At 49.3% G+C, this 17,134-nt stretch overlaps 2 protein-coding genes across 3 annotated transcripts; one reads left to right on the forward strand and one right to left on the reverse strand.

Moving 5' to 3' along the window:
• Positions 1 to 795: 795 nt before the first annotated feature.
• LOC136453900 (protein YLS7-like) lies at positions 796 to 3,750 on the forward strand. 2 transcript variants are annotated; one of them, XM_066454453.1, is made up of 4 exons: positions 796 to 962; positions 1,044 to 1,511; positions 1,682 to 1,959; positions 2,581 to 3,750. In XM_066454453.1, exons 2-4 carry the CDS (start codon positions 1,085 to 1,087, stop codon positions 3,376 to 3,378), a joined length of 1,503 nt encoding a protein of 500 aa, XP_066310550.1. In that variant the 5' UTR covers positions 796 to 962; positions 1,044 to 1,084; the 3' UTR covers positions 3,379 to 3,750. The 2 variants fall into 2 exon arrangements, with proteins under 2 accessions (XP_066310550.1, XP_066310551.1); XM_066454454.1 differs by having other exon boundaries at positions 1,050 to 1,511.
• An 11,164-nt stretch (positions 3,751 to 14,914) lies between these two features.
• On the reverse strand, positions 14,915 to 15,878 carry LOC136453901 (uncharacterized). The gene has a single exon (XM_066454455.1). The coding sequence runs from the start codon at positions 15,830 to 15,832 to the stop codon at positions 14,954 to 14,956; it is 879 nt and encodes a 292-aa protein (XP_066310552.1). The 5' UTR covers positions 15,833 to 15,878; the 3' UTR covers positions 14,915 to 14,953.
• Positions 15,879 to 17,134: the final 1,256 nt, after the last annotated feature.

The following is a 17,134-nucleotide window of genomic DNA, read 5'->3' on the forward strand; positions in this document are numbered from 1 at the left end:
CCTAGATACAACTCGTCTAAATACAATCAGCCTGTTCGCTGGCTGGTTTCAGCGAGGGTTTATCAGACATGACACAATGTTTTTCTTTCACAGTAAACCAGCATCAGCCGGGCTTATCAGCCCAGAAACCAACCAGCGAACAGGCTGAATGTGATGAGTGGATCAATGACACAATGTAATTCATGTTTAAATTTAGAATCCAGGAATCTTAAAATAATTCATAGTATAGTCCAAGATTTAAGCGTTGGGTGAGCGGGGGTAATATGTGTCTTTTGGTTTCAGGACCACTTTTAGCTCTTTTTAGCTAATAGAAAAGAGGTGGACTGAAGTTTAGTCCCTAGTTTTAGCTCTTCTGTTTGGATCAATGGAAGGCTAAAAGTGACTAAACGGAGTGGGTTAAACTTAAGCCCCATGAAATATTCAAGAATTTTCTATAAATATAGGTTTTCTTTGGAATTCAATCAATCAATTACGAAACAACAAAACTCTTTTATTTTAACAGAAAGAAATACAAAATGATTAAAAAGTAAAATTATTCAATCTTTTTTGTATTTTAATAAATATTTCCCAATCTTTCGCTTTCTTTGCTTTTCTTTGTCGTAACTGTCTCATTTACCCTTTATTTGTTTTAATAAATTCCTGGTAGGGTAAATGACAACGAGTTCGTCAGGTGACGAAAAGACAGGTCGCCGGTGCTTTTTCCCGGTGAATCTATTTTAACCACATTTATTTAACCACTGGAAACATTGTACCCTTTAACTTGGACAAGCCGCATGATCACTTGATCAGCAATTAATCACCTTGCCCTTCCAACCCCAGGAGTTCGGAGTTCCCCTTCCCCCCATCGCTTCCTCCTCCAGCTCCGACCGCGGTGACTCAGTGAGCATAGCAACGCCGCTTCCGCTTGGCCACTTCCGCGCCCGGGTCCGATCCCCGCGCCGCCCGCACAAAATTCCACGCTGGTACGCCTCCTCGTCTAGCTTGTCCACGGTCCACCGTCGCTACCGTTTCCCTTTCCTGGATCTGAATTTCGCCCCGCGTAGCCGCAGATGCCGCACGGACGGGAGGGTTGATCTCGGGGCCCATGAGCTTGCCGGGGAGGAAGGCCCCGGCGGGGGTCTCTGGAGTCCGGCGGTGGCTCGTCACCGTCGTCGTGTCGGTACTGGCGCTGGTGCTGACCCTCGTGGTGATATCGCTGTCCCAGGGCTCGTCCCTGCCTCGGACGTCGCTGCACGAATACCTCCCCGCCGGAGTTACTGACCTGGGGAAGCGTTCGTCGTCGGAGCGTGCTGATGGAAACAGCAGTGGCGCTGCAATTGGGGAAGAATTGTCGCAGGGCGGACGGGAACCCTTAGTGGAGCAGAATGGTCAGGGTGGTGACGTGAATTCAAGCCAAACTTCTGCAGTTACAGGAAAGATTGATGACAACGAGCCGGATCCAGTTGCTTCTAGTGATCCCACAGCGACTCCTGACGAAGAGACATCTAACGAATCTCAAAAGGCTGAGCAAGGTGAACTGTTAGTTCGTTCCCCAGAGATTTCTGCACAGCATATTTACCATTACCAACATGAATGGATTGGGATGTCATTTGTCATTGTACTGTAGTGATTTTATTAGATTCATCATCGTATCAGAGTATCTGGGATAGCTGGAATTGATCTTTGTTTTCTGACTGTGCAGATACTTGCGATCTATATCGTGGAGAGTGGGTTACTGATTCTTCTGGGCCACTTTACACAAACAACTCTTGCCCTATCATCACACAGATGCAAAATTGCCAAGGAAATGGGCGACCGGATAAGGACTATGAGAATTGGAGATGGAAACCAGAGCAGTGTAACCTCCCGCGCTTTGATGCAAGGAAGTTCTTGGAGTTGATGAGAGGAAAGACACTTGCGTTTGTCGGGGATTCAGTTGCTCGAAACCAGATGGAGTCCCTCCTTTGCATTCTGTGGCAGGTGAGATACCTCCTGCTACTGTTCAGAATCTTACATTTGCATTATAGTGTAATTATGATAAAACCATGACCTGCTGAATACTTTATGTGACTAGTTTACTAACTTATACCCTGTCATACAATTGGTATGTGAATACAAACAAATTCGTAGGCATTTTTACAGATGATGATGTACCCTAGGTCAAACATCATCGTTTTTTTTTTCATTGGAGATCTTTTCTCTAAAAAAAATAACTATTACTGATAAGAAAAAGAATGGAAAATAACTGGATCCTTCCATCCATACCCTTACAGGGTTACAGGTAGGAGGCTCTGTGAGTTAGATTTGCTTAAAAGTGTGTATTTCATCAGGGTACAAGGCTCCTCCTATTTCAGAAGCTCTTATAGGAGTTCCGAAGACTTATACTAAGATTAGTAGCTTTCCTTTTCTCGCCATGTTTGACATTAATCTCTACTGAACACTTCTTAACAAGCTTTTATTCCTAGAATACAGTAAATGTAATATGAAGGGCAACTTTAAACAGTTCTGTGTTTCTACATTCAATGTATTTGTAGCATTTGTTCTCAGGCAACATATATCCGCTTCATTGTCTTAAAGCATTTGGTGTTCTCCTTTTTACAGGTAGATGTCCCACAAAACCGAGGCAACAAAAGGATGCATAAGTGGCTCTTCAAGTCAACTAAAACAACTATCGCCCGTGTCTGGTCTTCTTGGTTAGTGCACAGGTCAACTGAAGCTGTGGGGATTGCTCCTAAGGGTATTGATAAGGTTTTTCTGGATATTCCTGATGAGACCTTCATGGAATTCCTCCCAAGGTTTGATGTACTTGTCCTTTCCTCTGGCCACTGGTTTGCCAAACGATCAGCCTATATCCTGAATGGGAATGTTGTTGGAGGGCAGCTTTGGTGGCCTCGTAAAGCAGGAAAAATGCAGGTCAACAATGTGGATGCTTTTGGTATCTCTGTCGAGACTTGCCTAACTGCTGTGGCGACTAACCCAAATTTCACAGGCCTAGCTATTGTGCGAACATGGTCACCTGATCATTATGAAGGTGGAGCATGGAACACTGGTGGATCATGCACTGGAAAGGTCAAGCCCCTGGATGAAGTGGTGAGGAATGGCTTTACCGATGCGATGCATGAAAAGCAGGTTACAGGCTTCAGGAAGGCAGTGAAGAATGCGGGGGAACACGGTTCCAGGTTGAAATTGATGGATATCACTGAACCCTTTGCCTTCAGGGCTGATGGTCATCCTGGCCCGTATAGAAGTCCTGACCCTCACAAGAAGACACAGAGAGGGCCAGATGGAAAACCTCCACCTCAGGATTGTTTGCATTGGTGCATGCCAGGACCAGTAGACACATGGAATGAGATGTTGCTAGAGACCATACGAAGAGAGTTTGATAGAGAGAGAACCTGAGGATAGAAATTGCTGGCTACTTCGCCATCACGTGATACATTCTGCGCTGCAAACATCATAGACATGTACCGCAGCACTTAGCATGTTGTGTTTACCATAGATAGGAAGGAACATAGTTTCGGATACATAAGATTCACTGTATTTTTTTCTGACACATTCTTGGATATCATTTTCTTGCCAAATTTTGTGGACCTGAAGCCCAATAGTGTCAACTGATATTACGTGCTGTCTTTGTAGTAGTCAGCCTGGTTTGGTGTAATAGAATGAAAATGTAACAGGTGGAAAGGAGAGAATGATTTGCTGAAAAATCGCTTTTAACTGCTTTTTTTTGTGTGCGTTTTTGCACAAAAAATGTACTGCTCTTTTGCCATCGCGCAACTACATGCAGTTATTCTTGAAATTGCAGATATGTTTTTTTTGGCGTGGCATATATGGTGTTTGGTTCTGCCAATACGCATGATCTTTGATATGTTAGGTGGAGATTGGTGCTTTTGGCTGCAGAAGTTCTGTATTGTGTGCGACTACCAGTGTACTAGAGACACTGATTGGTGGATAATAAAGTACTGGAAAGAAGTCAGCCGGATGGAGCTAGGAGTAACTAAGGTCAACTACTGCTTTTGGTTCAACTAGCTTGACCAGCTAGGATAGGACAAGTATCAGGGCTAGACGCTAGACAAAAGCTACGGCAATTTCAAATCCTCTGAAATTGCAGTGAGGCAAACTGTCATACTATCGTCACGCACCAGTTCGATAGAATCCCATGGCCACTTCAGATAAAAATTTTGCGCATGGCGTATAATATTCTCAACTGCCATCCAGTTTACAGTTCACAAGAACAGGGACCTCTTAAGAAAGTGAACATAGGGTGCAACTATAAAAAATACTCCCTCCATCCCAAATTGTAAGTCATTCCAAGAATCTTGGAGAGTCAAACTTTTTCAAGTTTGACTAAAATTATAGAGAGAAACACAAAGATTGATGACATCAAATATGTATAATATGAAAATATAACTAATGAAGAATCTAATGATACTTACTTGGTATGATAAATATTATTATTTTGTTATATAAATTTGGTCAAACTTGAAAAACTTTGACTCTCCAAGATTCTTGGAATGACTTACAATTTGGGATGGAGGGAGTAGAAATATTAGTGATCCCAGCAGGCTTGGCGAGAAGATAGTTGCAGGATTGAGCAAGAAACAAAAACATTTGACTGCCATACTTGTGAATCCGCTTGTGTTAAGAAAAAAGTGTGAAGAATCGCTCCTCTAGATGAAAGTTCTTCTTTTCCATGAAAGCTCTCGGGCTTGTAATATGTCTTTTATTTATACATAGAAAAAACTTACAAAACAGCATCGACAAGCTGAATTTGCCCTATCTTGTCAACAAGACTGCATCTTGAAAGGAGAGTGCAGTAGTGCTTGACACGAGTACGGAGGCCCTTTAAATATGTTTCCTTGTCTAGCATGAATGACAGGTAATACAAAGGAGTTGGACATTACTGAGTTACTATGAGATACATGGTATATCTGGCATACAACTGTATGTTTTGGAGCAAGTCTATCGTAGATCTACACATTCTACAAATTATTTTGGTATTTTTTTTGAAACAAAAGACAGGAGCTTTGTCGCTCAATTAAGACGAAAGAATGTAATAATATACAAGAAGGTTAGCCAACTGAGTAGCCAAAATGGCACCCGAGGGGCTAACCACCCCACGCGACGTGATTGAGCACAAACACGACATGCTGCCATGGATCATCGTTGCCGAGCATGGAAGCAAAGCTGCCAGCAGCTTGGACTTCCCATGGCAGGCCACCCACTGGTCACCTTCCGACTGGTCCAAAGGAACGACCGCCACCGGTCATCGTTGCCAAGCTCAACCATTGAAGAGCAGCTCCGACTTCCAGTCGCAAACCCATGCCTCGCATCGAGGCCACGGCAATAATCCAGATGCGACGTCTTCAGGAAGGGAGCATTGCCGATGGCCCCACCGTCGCACGTCTAAAGTGGACCGGGTTTTCACCCTTGGATGACATGCTAGAGGGAAAAACATGACTCCCCCAACAGGGAAACGGCGCCCAATGGCGTCACCGTCGCCAAGGCTTTCGCCCAAGAACCCTCTAGCACGAACGCCGGGTCACGAAGCCGGACCCCCTGCCAGCCTTCACCGCCATCGTCGCTGTCCCGCCGCCCAAGGAAGCCCCTTCAGAGGGGCATCGACGCGCCGGCTGCACGCAGCAGCCGCACAGCTGCGTCAGCCGTCGCCCCCTCTGTCCGGGCCACGCATAGCCGGACCTGACTCCGTCGCTCGCGTCCCAGTGCTGCACGACGAGGCCACCACTGACCATCTTCGTCGCCCCTGGCACCCGCCGATGTCGTAGCCGACCTCGCCGCTAGCCGCTACAGGGCGTGTGCCCCACCATCTCGGGCGCCGCCCCCTGCCCTGGGATCGCCGGATCCGGACATCAGGCCCCGAACCCGGCGCCCCATGCCGCCGCTGCCGCCTCCGTCTTGACCACAACCGCAGGCACCGCAATGTGCCGACCCGTCGCCCTGCCCGCCGCCGAGGCCGGTAAACCGGCCATCACGGGCAGGCTAGCCAGCAGGTTGCCGCCCTGGCCATAACCAGTCCCTGAAGAGGCCCGGCCGCCACCGCAACAGCCAGGGCCGTGAGGGGAGAGGCACGCAGAGGGAGTGCTGCCCCAGCGCCATCACAAGCCCCGACCGCCGCCGCAACCGCCACCGGCCACCACTTCACCCGCCGCCGGCCCCGAAGCTGAACTGGCCACCTGGAGTCTAGATCCGGCCTCCCGGGCACCGGATCTAACCTCACGTGGCCCGAACCGGCGGCCCCAGCTGTCGTCGCTGTCGCCGTCAAGAGAGGAGGAGGGGAACGCGCGGAGGAGAAGGAGAGCTCGCCGCCGTCCCTTGCGCCAGCTAGGGCACCAGCCGGCACCGCCATAGCCGCGACAGCCCTCCCCGCTGAGCTCCACGCAGCTCACGCGAGGGGAGGGGCCGTCGGCCTACTGCCGCACGCGCCGCCAAGAGGAAGGAGAAAGGCCCCGCCGCCGCCATCCCTACTGGCCGGGCGGCCATGCCGGCGGCCAGCTCTGGCGGCGGCACGGCGGGGAGGGGAGGGGAGGGGCTGCTAGGGATTGGGGGGAGGAGCCGCCCGAGCCGCTCACGTGGGAGCGACGCGGGGGCAGGTTCGACCATTATTTTGGTATTCAAATGACCTCAAATAGAAAAACGTTGAACTACAGAGCTGTGGGTCTCAGTAGGGTTTTACTTTTTTATAAACTATATATTTATCTTCGCTATGAAAAGTTATGATTTTTCAAATTTGATAAACCCATGGAGTACATTATAACTCGCCATTTATCAGTTAAGAAATCTAAAAGAGGTCACATGAAGGACGCTAAGTCATTGTCTATATGTAACGGTGTGGCGGTCACAAAAATATCTTCAAACTTCTAAAAATCCCGAGAAAAGTCTCAGATAGGAGACACAAGAACCTAAATAATATAGTTAGAGCTTATAAAAATATCTTTAGAAGCTTCTGAAAAATTATATTCAATGAAGTTACATAAATGGTGTTTGGTCTTTGTTGACACATGATCTTTATATGTTATTTATTTACTCTCACATTCGAAATTGTAAGTCGTTTTAGCTTGGTTCTAAGTCAAACTTACGTAGTTTTGACTAAGTTTACAAAAAAATGCACAAACATCTACTACATGAAACAAGATTCATTAGATACACCGTTAGATATATATTTTGATAGTGCATTTATTTGATGTTATATATATGCTAATATAATTTATGATAAACTTGTCAAAATTAGATAAGTTTGACTTAAGAAGAATTGAAATGACTCATAATTTAAAATGGAGGGTTATTTTCAGAAGCAAGTGCACAAAAACTTGTTAGAAGAAAGGTTTATTTTCTCCCTACCTCTCTTCTAGAGAAACTTGATACTCTAATTTGTTCTCTTTTTTTAAGAATTACAGAGTACAACGTATACGCCTATAACACATACGTACACTCACCCCTATGAACCTACGTACGCAAATCCTACCCCTATGAGCACTTTCAAAGGACTGAACAGACAGATCTCGAGATTCATGAAGTCACCACAGGCGTCTCGCTGTCGACGGGGACGCCGCCTACCACTGAAAGCATAGCCGTGCACCCATGCTAAGTCGATGACTTGAACCGGGTGGACATGTTACACCACAAGGAACCCAACAACTGATATGGAAAATTGCATTTTTAGAAATTGCAATAATGCGTTGGGCGAATGACGGGAATTGAACCCGCGCATGGTGGGTTCACAATCCACTGCCTTGATCCACCTGGCTACATCCGCCCCTTATCCAGTTAAATGATTTTCTCTTTTTTATTCATTATTATTCTATTTATTCTGACCTCCATACCTCGATCGAGGCGGTGGACATAGGATGATTGGTTCGCCTCTAATTTGTTCTCGGTTAAACTATTTCAAGTTTGATCAAATTTGTTTGTTAACATTTATGACACTAGTTAGTGATTCTTTTTTTATATAAAAGAACATGATCAAACCTAAGGTAATTTAATTTATAGAACAAAACTAAAATATTAATCTGTTTGGACAGATATAGTACCATTTATCAGTTAGGTGGAGATCGTCCGCATAAACTCAGTAATGTGTCTGCCATTAGTTTAGTGACAGCTTGTTGCGTCCAGTCCCTTCGTAGAGCTTCACGCTATCAATATATGTACGTGAGATAATAATAAATCGCATTATGCTCTGCAAAAGGTCAGCCGGATGGAGCTTTAACTGATCAAACATTGTTTTAATTATTACCCCCTGTGGAAAAAGGGAGTGGGACGTGCAAGATAGCCAGTGGGCTGCACTGCCAGTGAGAGTAACAACTACTGGGTGTCTTGACGATGAAATCAGTCTTGGAGGTGTAAATTTCAAGTGTCCATGGCCATCTCTGTCACTGGAAGCTTCTGAATGGCCGATAGGTCCACAAAATTCAGCTTTCAGATGAGGTTTTGGTTCATCAGAGGAAGAAACATGAGCTTTACTACTCCTGGAAAAGAAGCACGACCCCGACAAAATTCTATTCGCATGATGAGCCTAAACAACGGACATGTGATGTGACACTTCTCCAGTCAGTAACGTCAATCGCCGCAGAGCTCAAGATAACATTGTTTTTGTCAGCTGTCATCCTAGGCTTTGATCTCATCGGTTAGGTTCTATATATGGCCCGGGAGAATATGCCACTTGGCCTTTGGCCCCATGTTATCCCTTCCTCAAGCCATTTGCTCCAGCAATTTTTTTGTATTCATCAAGGGTGAATTAGTTTATACCCATGATATCGTCGTCAACCTGATTCGGATGCTGTTTGCTCGTCTTTTCGGTGACCATGCGAACAGCGTGCTAATAATCTAGGACCGTGGCTGTCCAGTACCCCAGTGATGAGCCAATCAGCAAAGGGATTAGCACATTGTGTCATTGTGTGAGCAGTAAGGCGTGTTGAGCAACGATATGACTAGTGTTTAGAATTCCCCGTCCCGTTTTAAAATACATGAAACACCATAGATTTAGAAACAGGGTTTGTATCGTTTTATTTCTTTGAAAATCACCGGTATCCACAATGAGATCAAAATTGTGTCAGCGTACGTGGGCCAGACTGTCAACAATTTGATGTATACTGCTCCATCCGTTCCAAATTATAAGTCGCTTTGATTTTTTTTTACATCTATTTTGCTATGCATCTAGATATAATATTAAGTCTAGATACATAGCAAAATGGATGAATCAAAAAAAGTCAAAGCGACTTGTTTACACAAAAAAATTAGGAAAAAGAACATGGGAACTCGAAGCTTCCAGGATTGTGTCATTTAAGGAATCGATTGGATGAGAATCGGTATCAGCAGATTTAGATGTAAGGTCAGAATCGGCTATTTTATGGATGACGTCAGCAGACGGCGTCAATGGGCTATACTTGAGTGGTGCCAGGGAGATGTGTTGGATTCTACGAATAAGAAAAATTGAGGTCCAAGTTATTATTAAGTTAGAAAGTTTTTTTATTCCAAGAATTATAATGAGCCGTATTTTAGTAGGATTCATGTGTTAGGTTCTGTGTATAAATATTAGATCCTGGTTATTGTAAAAAAATACACGAGCATTCAATCAATACAATCTTTTCGGCTTTTGCCATCGCATTAGGAGTAGGAGTACTGTAGATCTCGATAAGTTCTTCAGCAAACAGGGCTGCATCGACTGATCGGCCTCCAGCTTGCTTATGACTATCGTCACAACTTGTATTGTGTTTGTAAAACTGCATCATCTAATTGATCTTTTATGAGCCATAATATAAGTTAATTATCGATCCGTATCATAGTTTGTAAGGCTACATCAGCTGATTGATCTCTTACGAATCATAATATAGATCAAAGTTATTGATCTTGTGTTAAATAATTTGTTGTTTAATACAATATCACCAGTTATCGAATTAGCTAAGATTAGTAAGATTTCCTTACTGTTTTTGGTTGATTTACCAGTTATCGATCTTGTTATAATTAATGTTTTACTAATTATAACAAATCATCTAATTGAGATAGAGATAGATTGACATCATATCATCTTAATTGATCATCCTTTGATCTGGTCACGCTTTAAATCTTATAATTGATGGCTTAATTCCGGCTGTTTTATCTCTATTCCAATCAAACATGGTATGTATTCAAAGACATGTTTCAATCTTGAATAAGCTCACTAATTAATGAGATACAATCTAATGACACTACCATAGCTACATCGATCTAATCGAACCTCACTGGTAGGATTTTAGATTAGAAATTATCGATTAGTGATCTTGTTCATGATCAAGATATATATTGTTTGTTTGTTATGACTGCATCGACTATTTTAGTCGATTTGCCTATACCCTCACGCATATAGCCTGTTTTCATGAATCTGTCAATATATAGGTGGTTGTATAGCTTCTTTGGCTTTAGTTTATTATCATTATCATAGCTGTATCGATCCGATCGAACCTCACTGTTGATGATAATAGATTAGACATAAAAATGTTTATAGATTTATTTATATTAGACAGTCGATTTGTTTGCATGTTATACTTTTTTCATCAAATTTATCGGCTCGGCGCTTTATATCAATCATGTTCCATTTAGGCGATGATGCTTTTTAATGTTCCATGGGTATCAGTTATTTTGATTCGTATCATTATCATTTAATATTAGCCAACAATCCTTGATTTAAAGATCTTCGTTTCATGGATACGCTGGATATCGACTATTTAGTCGATAACATCATTGAATCGGCTATCTAGCCATACATTTGGAACTGCTTGGTGCAACAGACATGTTCCACTTTAAATTACTGATAAGATTTTTCTCTTCAAATCAATTGCAGGTCTAATTGACTGGCACGTCGTTGGGTTTTTAGAATCGGCTGGTTCTATGTTAAAGCCAAGCAGATCTCTGGTCTCATTCCACTCAAATCTTCCGACTTGTTGTATGTTGATCACATCATCATATTTTTATATTAATATGACTTATAATTTAGAACGGAGGAAGTAGCTCCCGGAGTAGCCACTGAAAACATGTGCCTCCCATATCGTAATTCAAACCAGCAATTGGCATCCCGTGATGAACGAAGAATCTTTCAGTAACATCACAACTTGCGTGTGTAAATATACGTACTTCTTTTTTCAATAAGAAAAAGAAAATTCAGTAGAAGAATTCAAGCATTTCCCGTCGAGTTATGTGTGCGTTAGCTACTACTCCAAACAGGTTAGGGGAACTGTAGACAATAATAAAGAAAGAAAGAAAAAAGAGAAGAGTTCAACATGGATCGAAGCCAATCTCACCCAAAAAAAAAACCTCTGGTCCTAATCAACAGGAAAAAGTCTACTTAACCCCCCACCTATCATACTTGGTCTACTTTACCCCTCAACTATGAAACCGTCTGTTTTGCCCCCTGAACTATCTAAAACCGTCTGTTTTACCCCCTGGGCGGTTATTGTAGCAAACACGGGCACTGTAGCAAACCCGCTGGTGGGTACTGTAGCAAATCCGCTGTTATTGTAGCAAACACGGGTACTGTGTGCTCGGTGGCGGCGCTGTCGGCGCCCTCCGCGGCTACGGCCGTCTCCGCGGTATGGCTGCGCTGTTCGACTCGGCAGCCGACGGTGGGGACCTCCTCCCGGCGTCCCACCAGCGGGCCGTGGCTGCGCTGCCCGTCTTCGCATCCTGGCCGCCACAAAGCTCGGACGGGCTGGCTCCACTCGGCCACCGCCGGCCATGCCCGCCTGACGAGCATGGGGCACGACCGGCTGGCGAGCACGGGGGCACGACCGCTCCAACCCACCACAGCTCTAGCACGTGCCTGGCCAGCCGTCGTCGGCCACCACAGGAGCAGGTGCGCGGGAGCCTCACGTTGGAGGCGGCGGTGACCACCGAGTTCTCGATCTTGGAGCTGGCTTACAGCCGATCCGGCTCATTACCAGGTTCCAGGTCCATCGGAGCTACAACATATAAGGTCTCGGGCCTTTTCCAACCCAAAAGACTAGCCTAATAGGTGGGGCTTCTTCCGCCTTATATGTTATGCTTTCACTAAACCCCAACAATCTCTCCCTTAGTCAATAATCTCCTCCTTAGTCATACATCGGGGTGCCCCCTCCGTATGTGTGACGCTCGAGATTTTTTTATTGGGTTTAGCTTTTTTGACCATGGGCTCTGATACCAATTATTGGAACCGGTGGTGACCACCGAGTTCTCGATCTTTGAGCTGGCTGTAGGCTCGTTACCACGAGTCTACGCTCCCACGGGTCCTAGGTTTACCGGAGCTACAACACATAAGGCCTTGGGCCTTCCCAACCAAAAAGACTAGCCTGATATGTGGGAGCTTCTTCCGCCTTATATGTTGTGCTCCCCCACCATCGTTAAACGATGTAGGACTAAACCCCAACACCTTAGTCGGGTTCTCGTTGTCTAGGATGGGCTTACCGAAGTCGCTGAAGAAGGATGGCGCGGGCGAGCGAGCCCGGTCGGCCGCCGTGGGCGTGGCGTTGCCTTGGGCTGGGTGCGAGGGCTGGGGTGGGGGTGGATTGGAGCTCGTCGGCGCGCACGTCGCACGGCCTGGGCATACCTCCCTGGCGCCGTCGGTGCGGAGCTTGGCTACTCGCGAGGTAAGTCGCGCCGCCACCTCCGCCAGGGGTGCCGTGCATAGGGACAAGCCGCGTCGCCACCGCCGCCAGGGGCGTCGAGGGCCGGTTGCTCCGCGAACGGCGCGGCAGCGTTGAGGACGTGGTCGTGGTCTCCGGCGAGCGTGTCCACGGCACCCGCCCACAAGGAGCGCTGCAAGCTCATGCCCCGCGGAGGGTGCCAGCCATCGCTCTCGCGAGTGTTCGCAGCGGGCGACAGCGCTACGCACGGCGGCAGAGGTGACGGGCTGGACCTGCAGCAGTCGCGTGGGGACTGAGGAGGCTAGAGGGCGAAGAAGGCTGACGCATGGGTCCCACCTGTGTAAGAGGGTCGCATCCGGTTAGCTGCTGTTATCACGAAAGTCGATGGCAGTCGCGTTTAGGGGTCGAAAAAATCCAAATAATGGTTGAGAGAGAATGTGAACATCCAAATAATGGTTGAGAGAGAAAGCGAATTTTTTCGGTGGCTGATGAAAAAGTTGGATCTTTTATAATGGTGCGCGGGGAATTGCCTCCCCGACATTTTGACCATGCGTTTTTCACCACTGAACCTCGTCAAAAGCTTTCGCAAAATTCACCACGTCAAGGTCCATGATTGATGGCACACGTGCCGTATCACCTCTTACAATAATCCTGTGCTTGTGATCCATGCCCTCGCATATACTACTAGTATAGTGTCTAGTAGTGGCTGATTGACACATGTGTGAGACAGTGAGAGTATACTCCTAGTGGTTCTGTTCGCTTGGTTTATAAGCCATATTTTTTCAGTCAACAAATAGTATTTTTCTCTCACAATAAATCAGTCAACAGTACATTCAGCCATAACTTATCAGCCAAGCGAATATGACATGTATATCCGATTTCGGTTTCAGCTGGTGGTGCATACCGAACCAGCGTTTGGGCACACACAGAGGAGGATTATACTTCGCCCTTTGGCACTGGCACTATGGGCTAACCCAGGCACGGCACTAAGAAGCACGGTCCAGGCTCGGCCTGGCCTGGCTCCCATCGTGCCCATGCCTGGCACGGTCCGGTCATAGTGCCGTGCCTGGGCCGCCATGTCGGTCCGTAGTGCCGGCCCAGGCACGCCACAGAAATTGGGTCGGCACGATGCGGCCCGATGTTTTCTAACCGTTGGATGACTTGAGGAGATATTCTAGTCATCAGAATGAGAGCATATTAGGATCTCCAAACTCTAACTCCTTGTTTCCAAACACCTCCCATAGCCTCATCCCCAGTCGTCACCGCTCCCATCCTCCCAATTGCTTGACTACTCCCACGGCGCGCGCGCGACGACCTCGGCGCACCGGCGTGGAAGTGCTGGAGCAGCCTCGAGGTGCGCTCACACGGCCAGGGGCGCATCCTCGCGGTGGTGGCGCTCGGCCAGGGCGCGTCCCCGTGGCGGCGACGCTCGGCCGGGGCGCGTCCCCATGACGGCTGCGGGTGGCAGGGGCGAGCTCGCGCGACGGGACACGTCTGCGACGATGGTGCATCCGCACGGAGATGCGGCTGTGGCTCGACGGCGCCAAGCTATGGCGATGGGCCGGCACGGCAACGCCGCCGTGGCCCGTGGTGCCGTGCCTGGGCCGTTTGGCCATGTAAGGATGGAGGAACAGACAAGCATGACGCGCACTTCTCATGCAATGATGAGTGATCCACAGACCACTAGCTAGGCGAGTCGTCGTCAACTGACATGCCATGCCCCCCTATGGGATATGGCCATGCAACTCAGATATCCCGTTGCATAGCACCAAACGGCAGTTGCAGCAATGCCACACGTTGTTGTGCTCTTTGATCTTAGAGTTCAAACACACTGCCACAATTTAAACTATTCTCTCTTTAATTTATTCCTTAAAAATAGAAAGTATCTACGAGTATGCATAGCTGCAAAGCACGAGAACGCAGCCGTGCGGGAAGCCTCGCCAAGCTGCCGGAGCCGGACGCCTTGGAGTGGAGCGGAGACTGAGCACCGCATGGCCCCCGCATGTGTCCACGGGACGATCCGTCCCGTCTCGTCGCCGCTGCATTATTCGTTTTATCCATCTAAAACTCTGGTGTTTTCCGAGGAAGGGAAGATCAGGGTCTGAGTCCTAAATGATTCCTCGCGCCATCTTTTTTTTTAAAAAAAAGAAGCAAAATGATGTGCAAGTGCAAGAACAATTTGCTCTTGATAATCTCGAACAAAAATCACTGTACAAAACAAGTTCGAGAGCAACTCAAAGTCAAAATCAAACTCTCGCACTAGAAACCTTTCTACACTACCAGAAACATACCCCCCCCCCCCCCCCCCCCCCCCCCCTCCCCCCGAGTGATCGATGTCCTTGGAGACCACCAGGAGCAAAGCAAGGCTACTTGATCCTGGCCGCCGGCGCGGTGGCCGGAGGAGCAAAGAAACCGACGGCGCGGCACTTGACGTCCAGCCCGGCACCGCCGGGCATCGGTATTGCCCCGGCGGCCGGCGAGGTGGCGGTGGAGCGCTTGTAGGGGCCGAGCCACTTGGCGAGCATGTACCGCGTCTTGCGCCAGGGCGGGACGTGGAGCCCGTGGGCGCGGAGCGACCGGCGCGCGGCGTCGGACGCGACGCGCACGGCGCGGCCGACCGACTCCTCCCTTGCGACCACCGCCGACGCCGGCACCTCGGCGACGACGGCCGCGTACTCGGGTGTGGCGCGGGCCACCTCCAGCCACGCCCGGAAGTCGGCGTCCACAATGTACCTGGCCCGCTGCCGCGCGTCGGCCGAGGCCGATGGAGGCGCGACCACGTCGACGTACTCGTACGTCCCGGCCGTGATGCCGCCGGACGCCTCCCACCGCGACCTGCACACGCCGGCGTCGTACCCGGCGCCGCGCAGCCGCCGCACCACCGCGCGCCGGAACGCCGCCCCGTGCGCCCGGAGAGCCGCCTCCGCCTCCATGGCCGCCGCCACCGCGGCGGCCAGCCTGATCCGGAACACGTCCTCCTCCGCCAGCGGGTCGAGCAGCGCCCTCACGGACGCCGCGGCGGCGGCCGCCCGCCCGGACCCGTCCTCCTCTTCAGAGTCGTACTCCTTGGGCGCCGGGCCGGGCCCGCCTTCCTCGGCCGCCCCGGCGCCCGTCTCGAGGAACGCCTGGACGAGCTCCGAGAGGCAGGCGGACGCGTCGTGGTCGCTGCCGCTGCTGGTGCACCCCGCGGCGTCCCCGCGGAGGCGCGGGCGGACGGCGTCGTCGAGGCGGATGTACACGGCCATGTCGCCGGCGAGGCGGTGGTGCCGTGGTGGTGGTGGTGTGAGCTGCTGCTGCGACGGTGAGGGGGAGGAGGGGGCGAGGCGGGCGCCTGGGTTTTATAGGGTGGTCGTGGCTGGCTCGGAGACGGGCGCCCAACGGGAGGAGGGTTTATTCCCAGGATTAACAGCGGCATTAGGCGTTTGAGAAAACGGATTAGCGAGCACCGAGCGGTGAGCCCTGGAATATGCTCTCCTGATGGCGCTAAAGATAGAAAACCTTCTGGCTAATTCTGTCATGCCGCGCTGGGATTGGTAGCCATTCCGGGGACCCAATAGCTGGCACGTTACAACGTCTAAATTCTTGTTTCACTTTTACCGTGTGCACTGCATTTTTTTTTCCTTTCGTGCTCCTACTACATGTTTCTGGTACAGAGATTTTCAGTAGCCGCTTTGTGAAGTTCTAGGCACGTGATTATCGCCCATAACGCCGTCTACATATTTTAGCGTCAAGGTGACGATAAAATAGCGAGGTTTGTACTACGTGGCCTACCCTTAGCATTTTGTACAGTGTTTAGAAGCGACCCTTTGGCCTCCAAAAGGATGAAGACGCAGCATATTCGCAGTCCTTCTGGGGAATAAACGAAGCCACGAAGGCCCCCGAATTATTTTCTCCTCGCGAGATCGTGTAGATGGGGCAAGTTCTCAATCAAAAACCAGTGAGTGACTAGGCATCACGTCCGTGTGCCGAGACTCGACGGAGGCGACTGAAAAAGTCCATGGTCACGGTCACGGATGGATTAGCTAGATGGCCCGGGGGGGACAAGGTGAGCACACCGTGGCCACACTCACAGCGCGTCAGCGCGGCAGGATATGCCACTCGCCCACTCGGGGAGGCCGTTTCGGGTTTGGTAGTACTGCTGTCTGAGTTGCGTGGCGGGGGCTGCGGATATGCGGCGGCATCGCGGCGGTCTTTATCCTCTGTCACGCGGGCCTGTGGGGTGGGGACCGGGCGGGGCGGGGGCGATTGGTCCAGGTCAACGCGTGCCAGGTGCCGTGCCGGTGGGACGCGGACGCCCGCCCCCGCATGCGTCTGGCTCTTGGCGCTGCCGTGGGGGCGGGCGCCCGCGGCCGCGCGGCGTCGCTACTAGCCCTGCCGGTGCCGCCGATAGGGACCTGCCCTTTCGTCCTCGGGGCAGTGGGCGTCCTGCCTGCGTCCATGCCCCTTTCTTTCCAAGGCCCAAGGCGCTGCTGCCCTGGTCGCGGGGTATACATCGTGTATCTACTCGGCACTGGCCGGCGAAGTGGCAAAAGTCGCCATCGGCTTGG

Source organism: Miscanthus floridulus, chromosome 5, assembly GCF_019320115.1.
Source record: "Miscanthus floridulus cultivar M001 chromosome 5, ASM1932011v1, whole genome shotgun sequence".
NCBI classification, from domain to species: Eukaryota; Viridiplantae; Streptophyta; class Magnoliopsida; order Poales; family Poaceae; genus Miscanthus; species Miscanthus floridulus.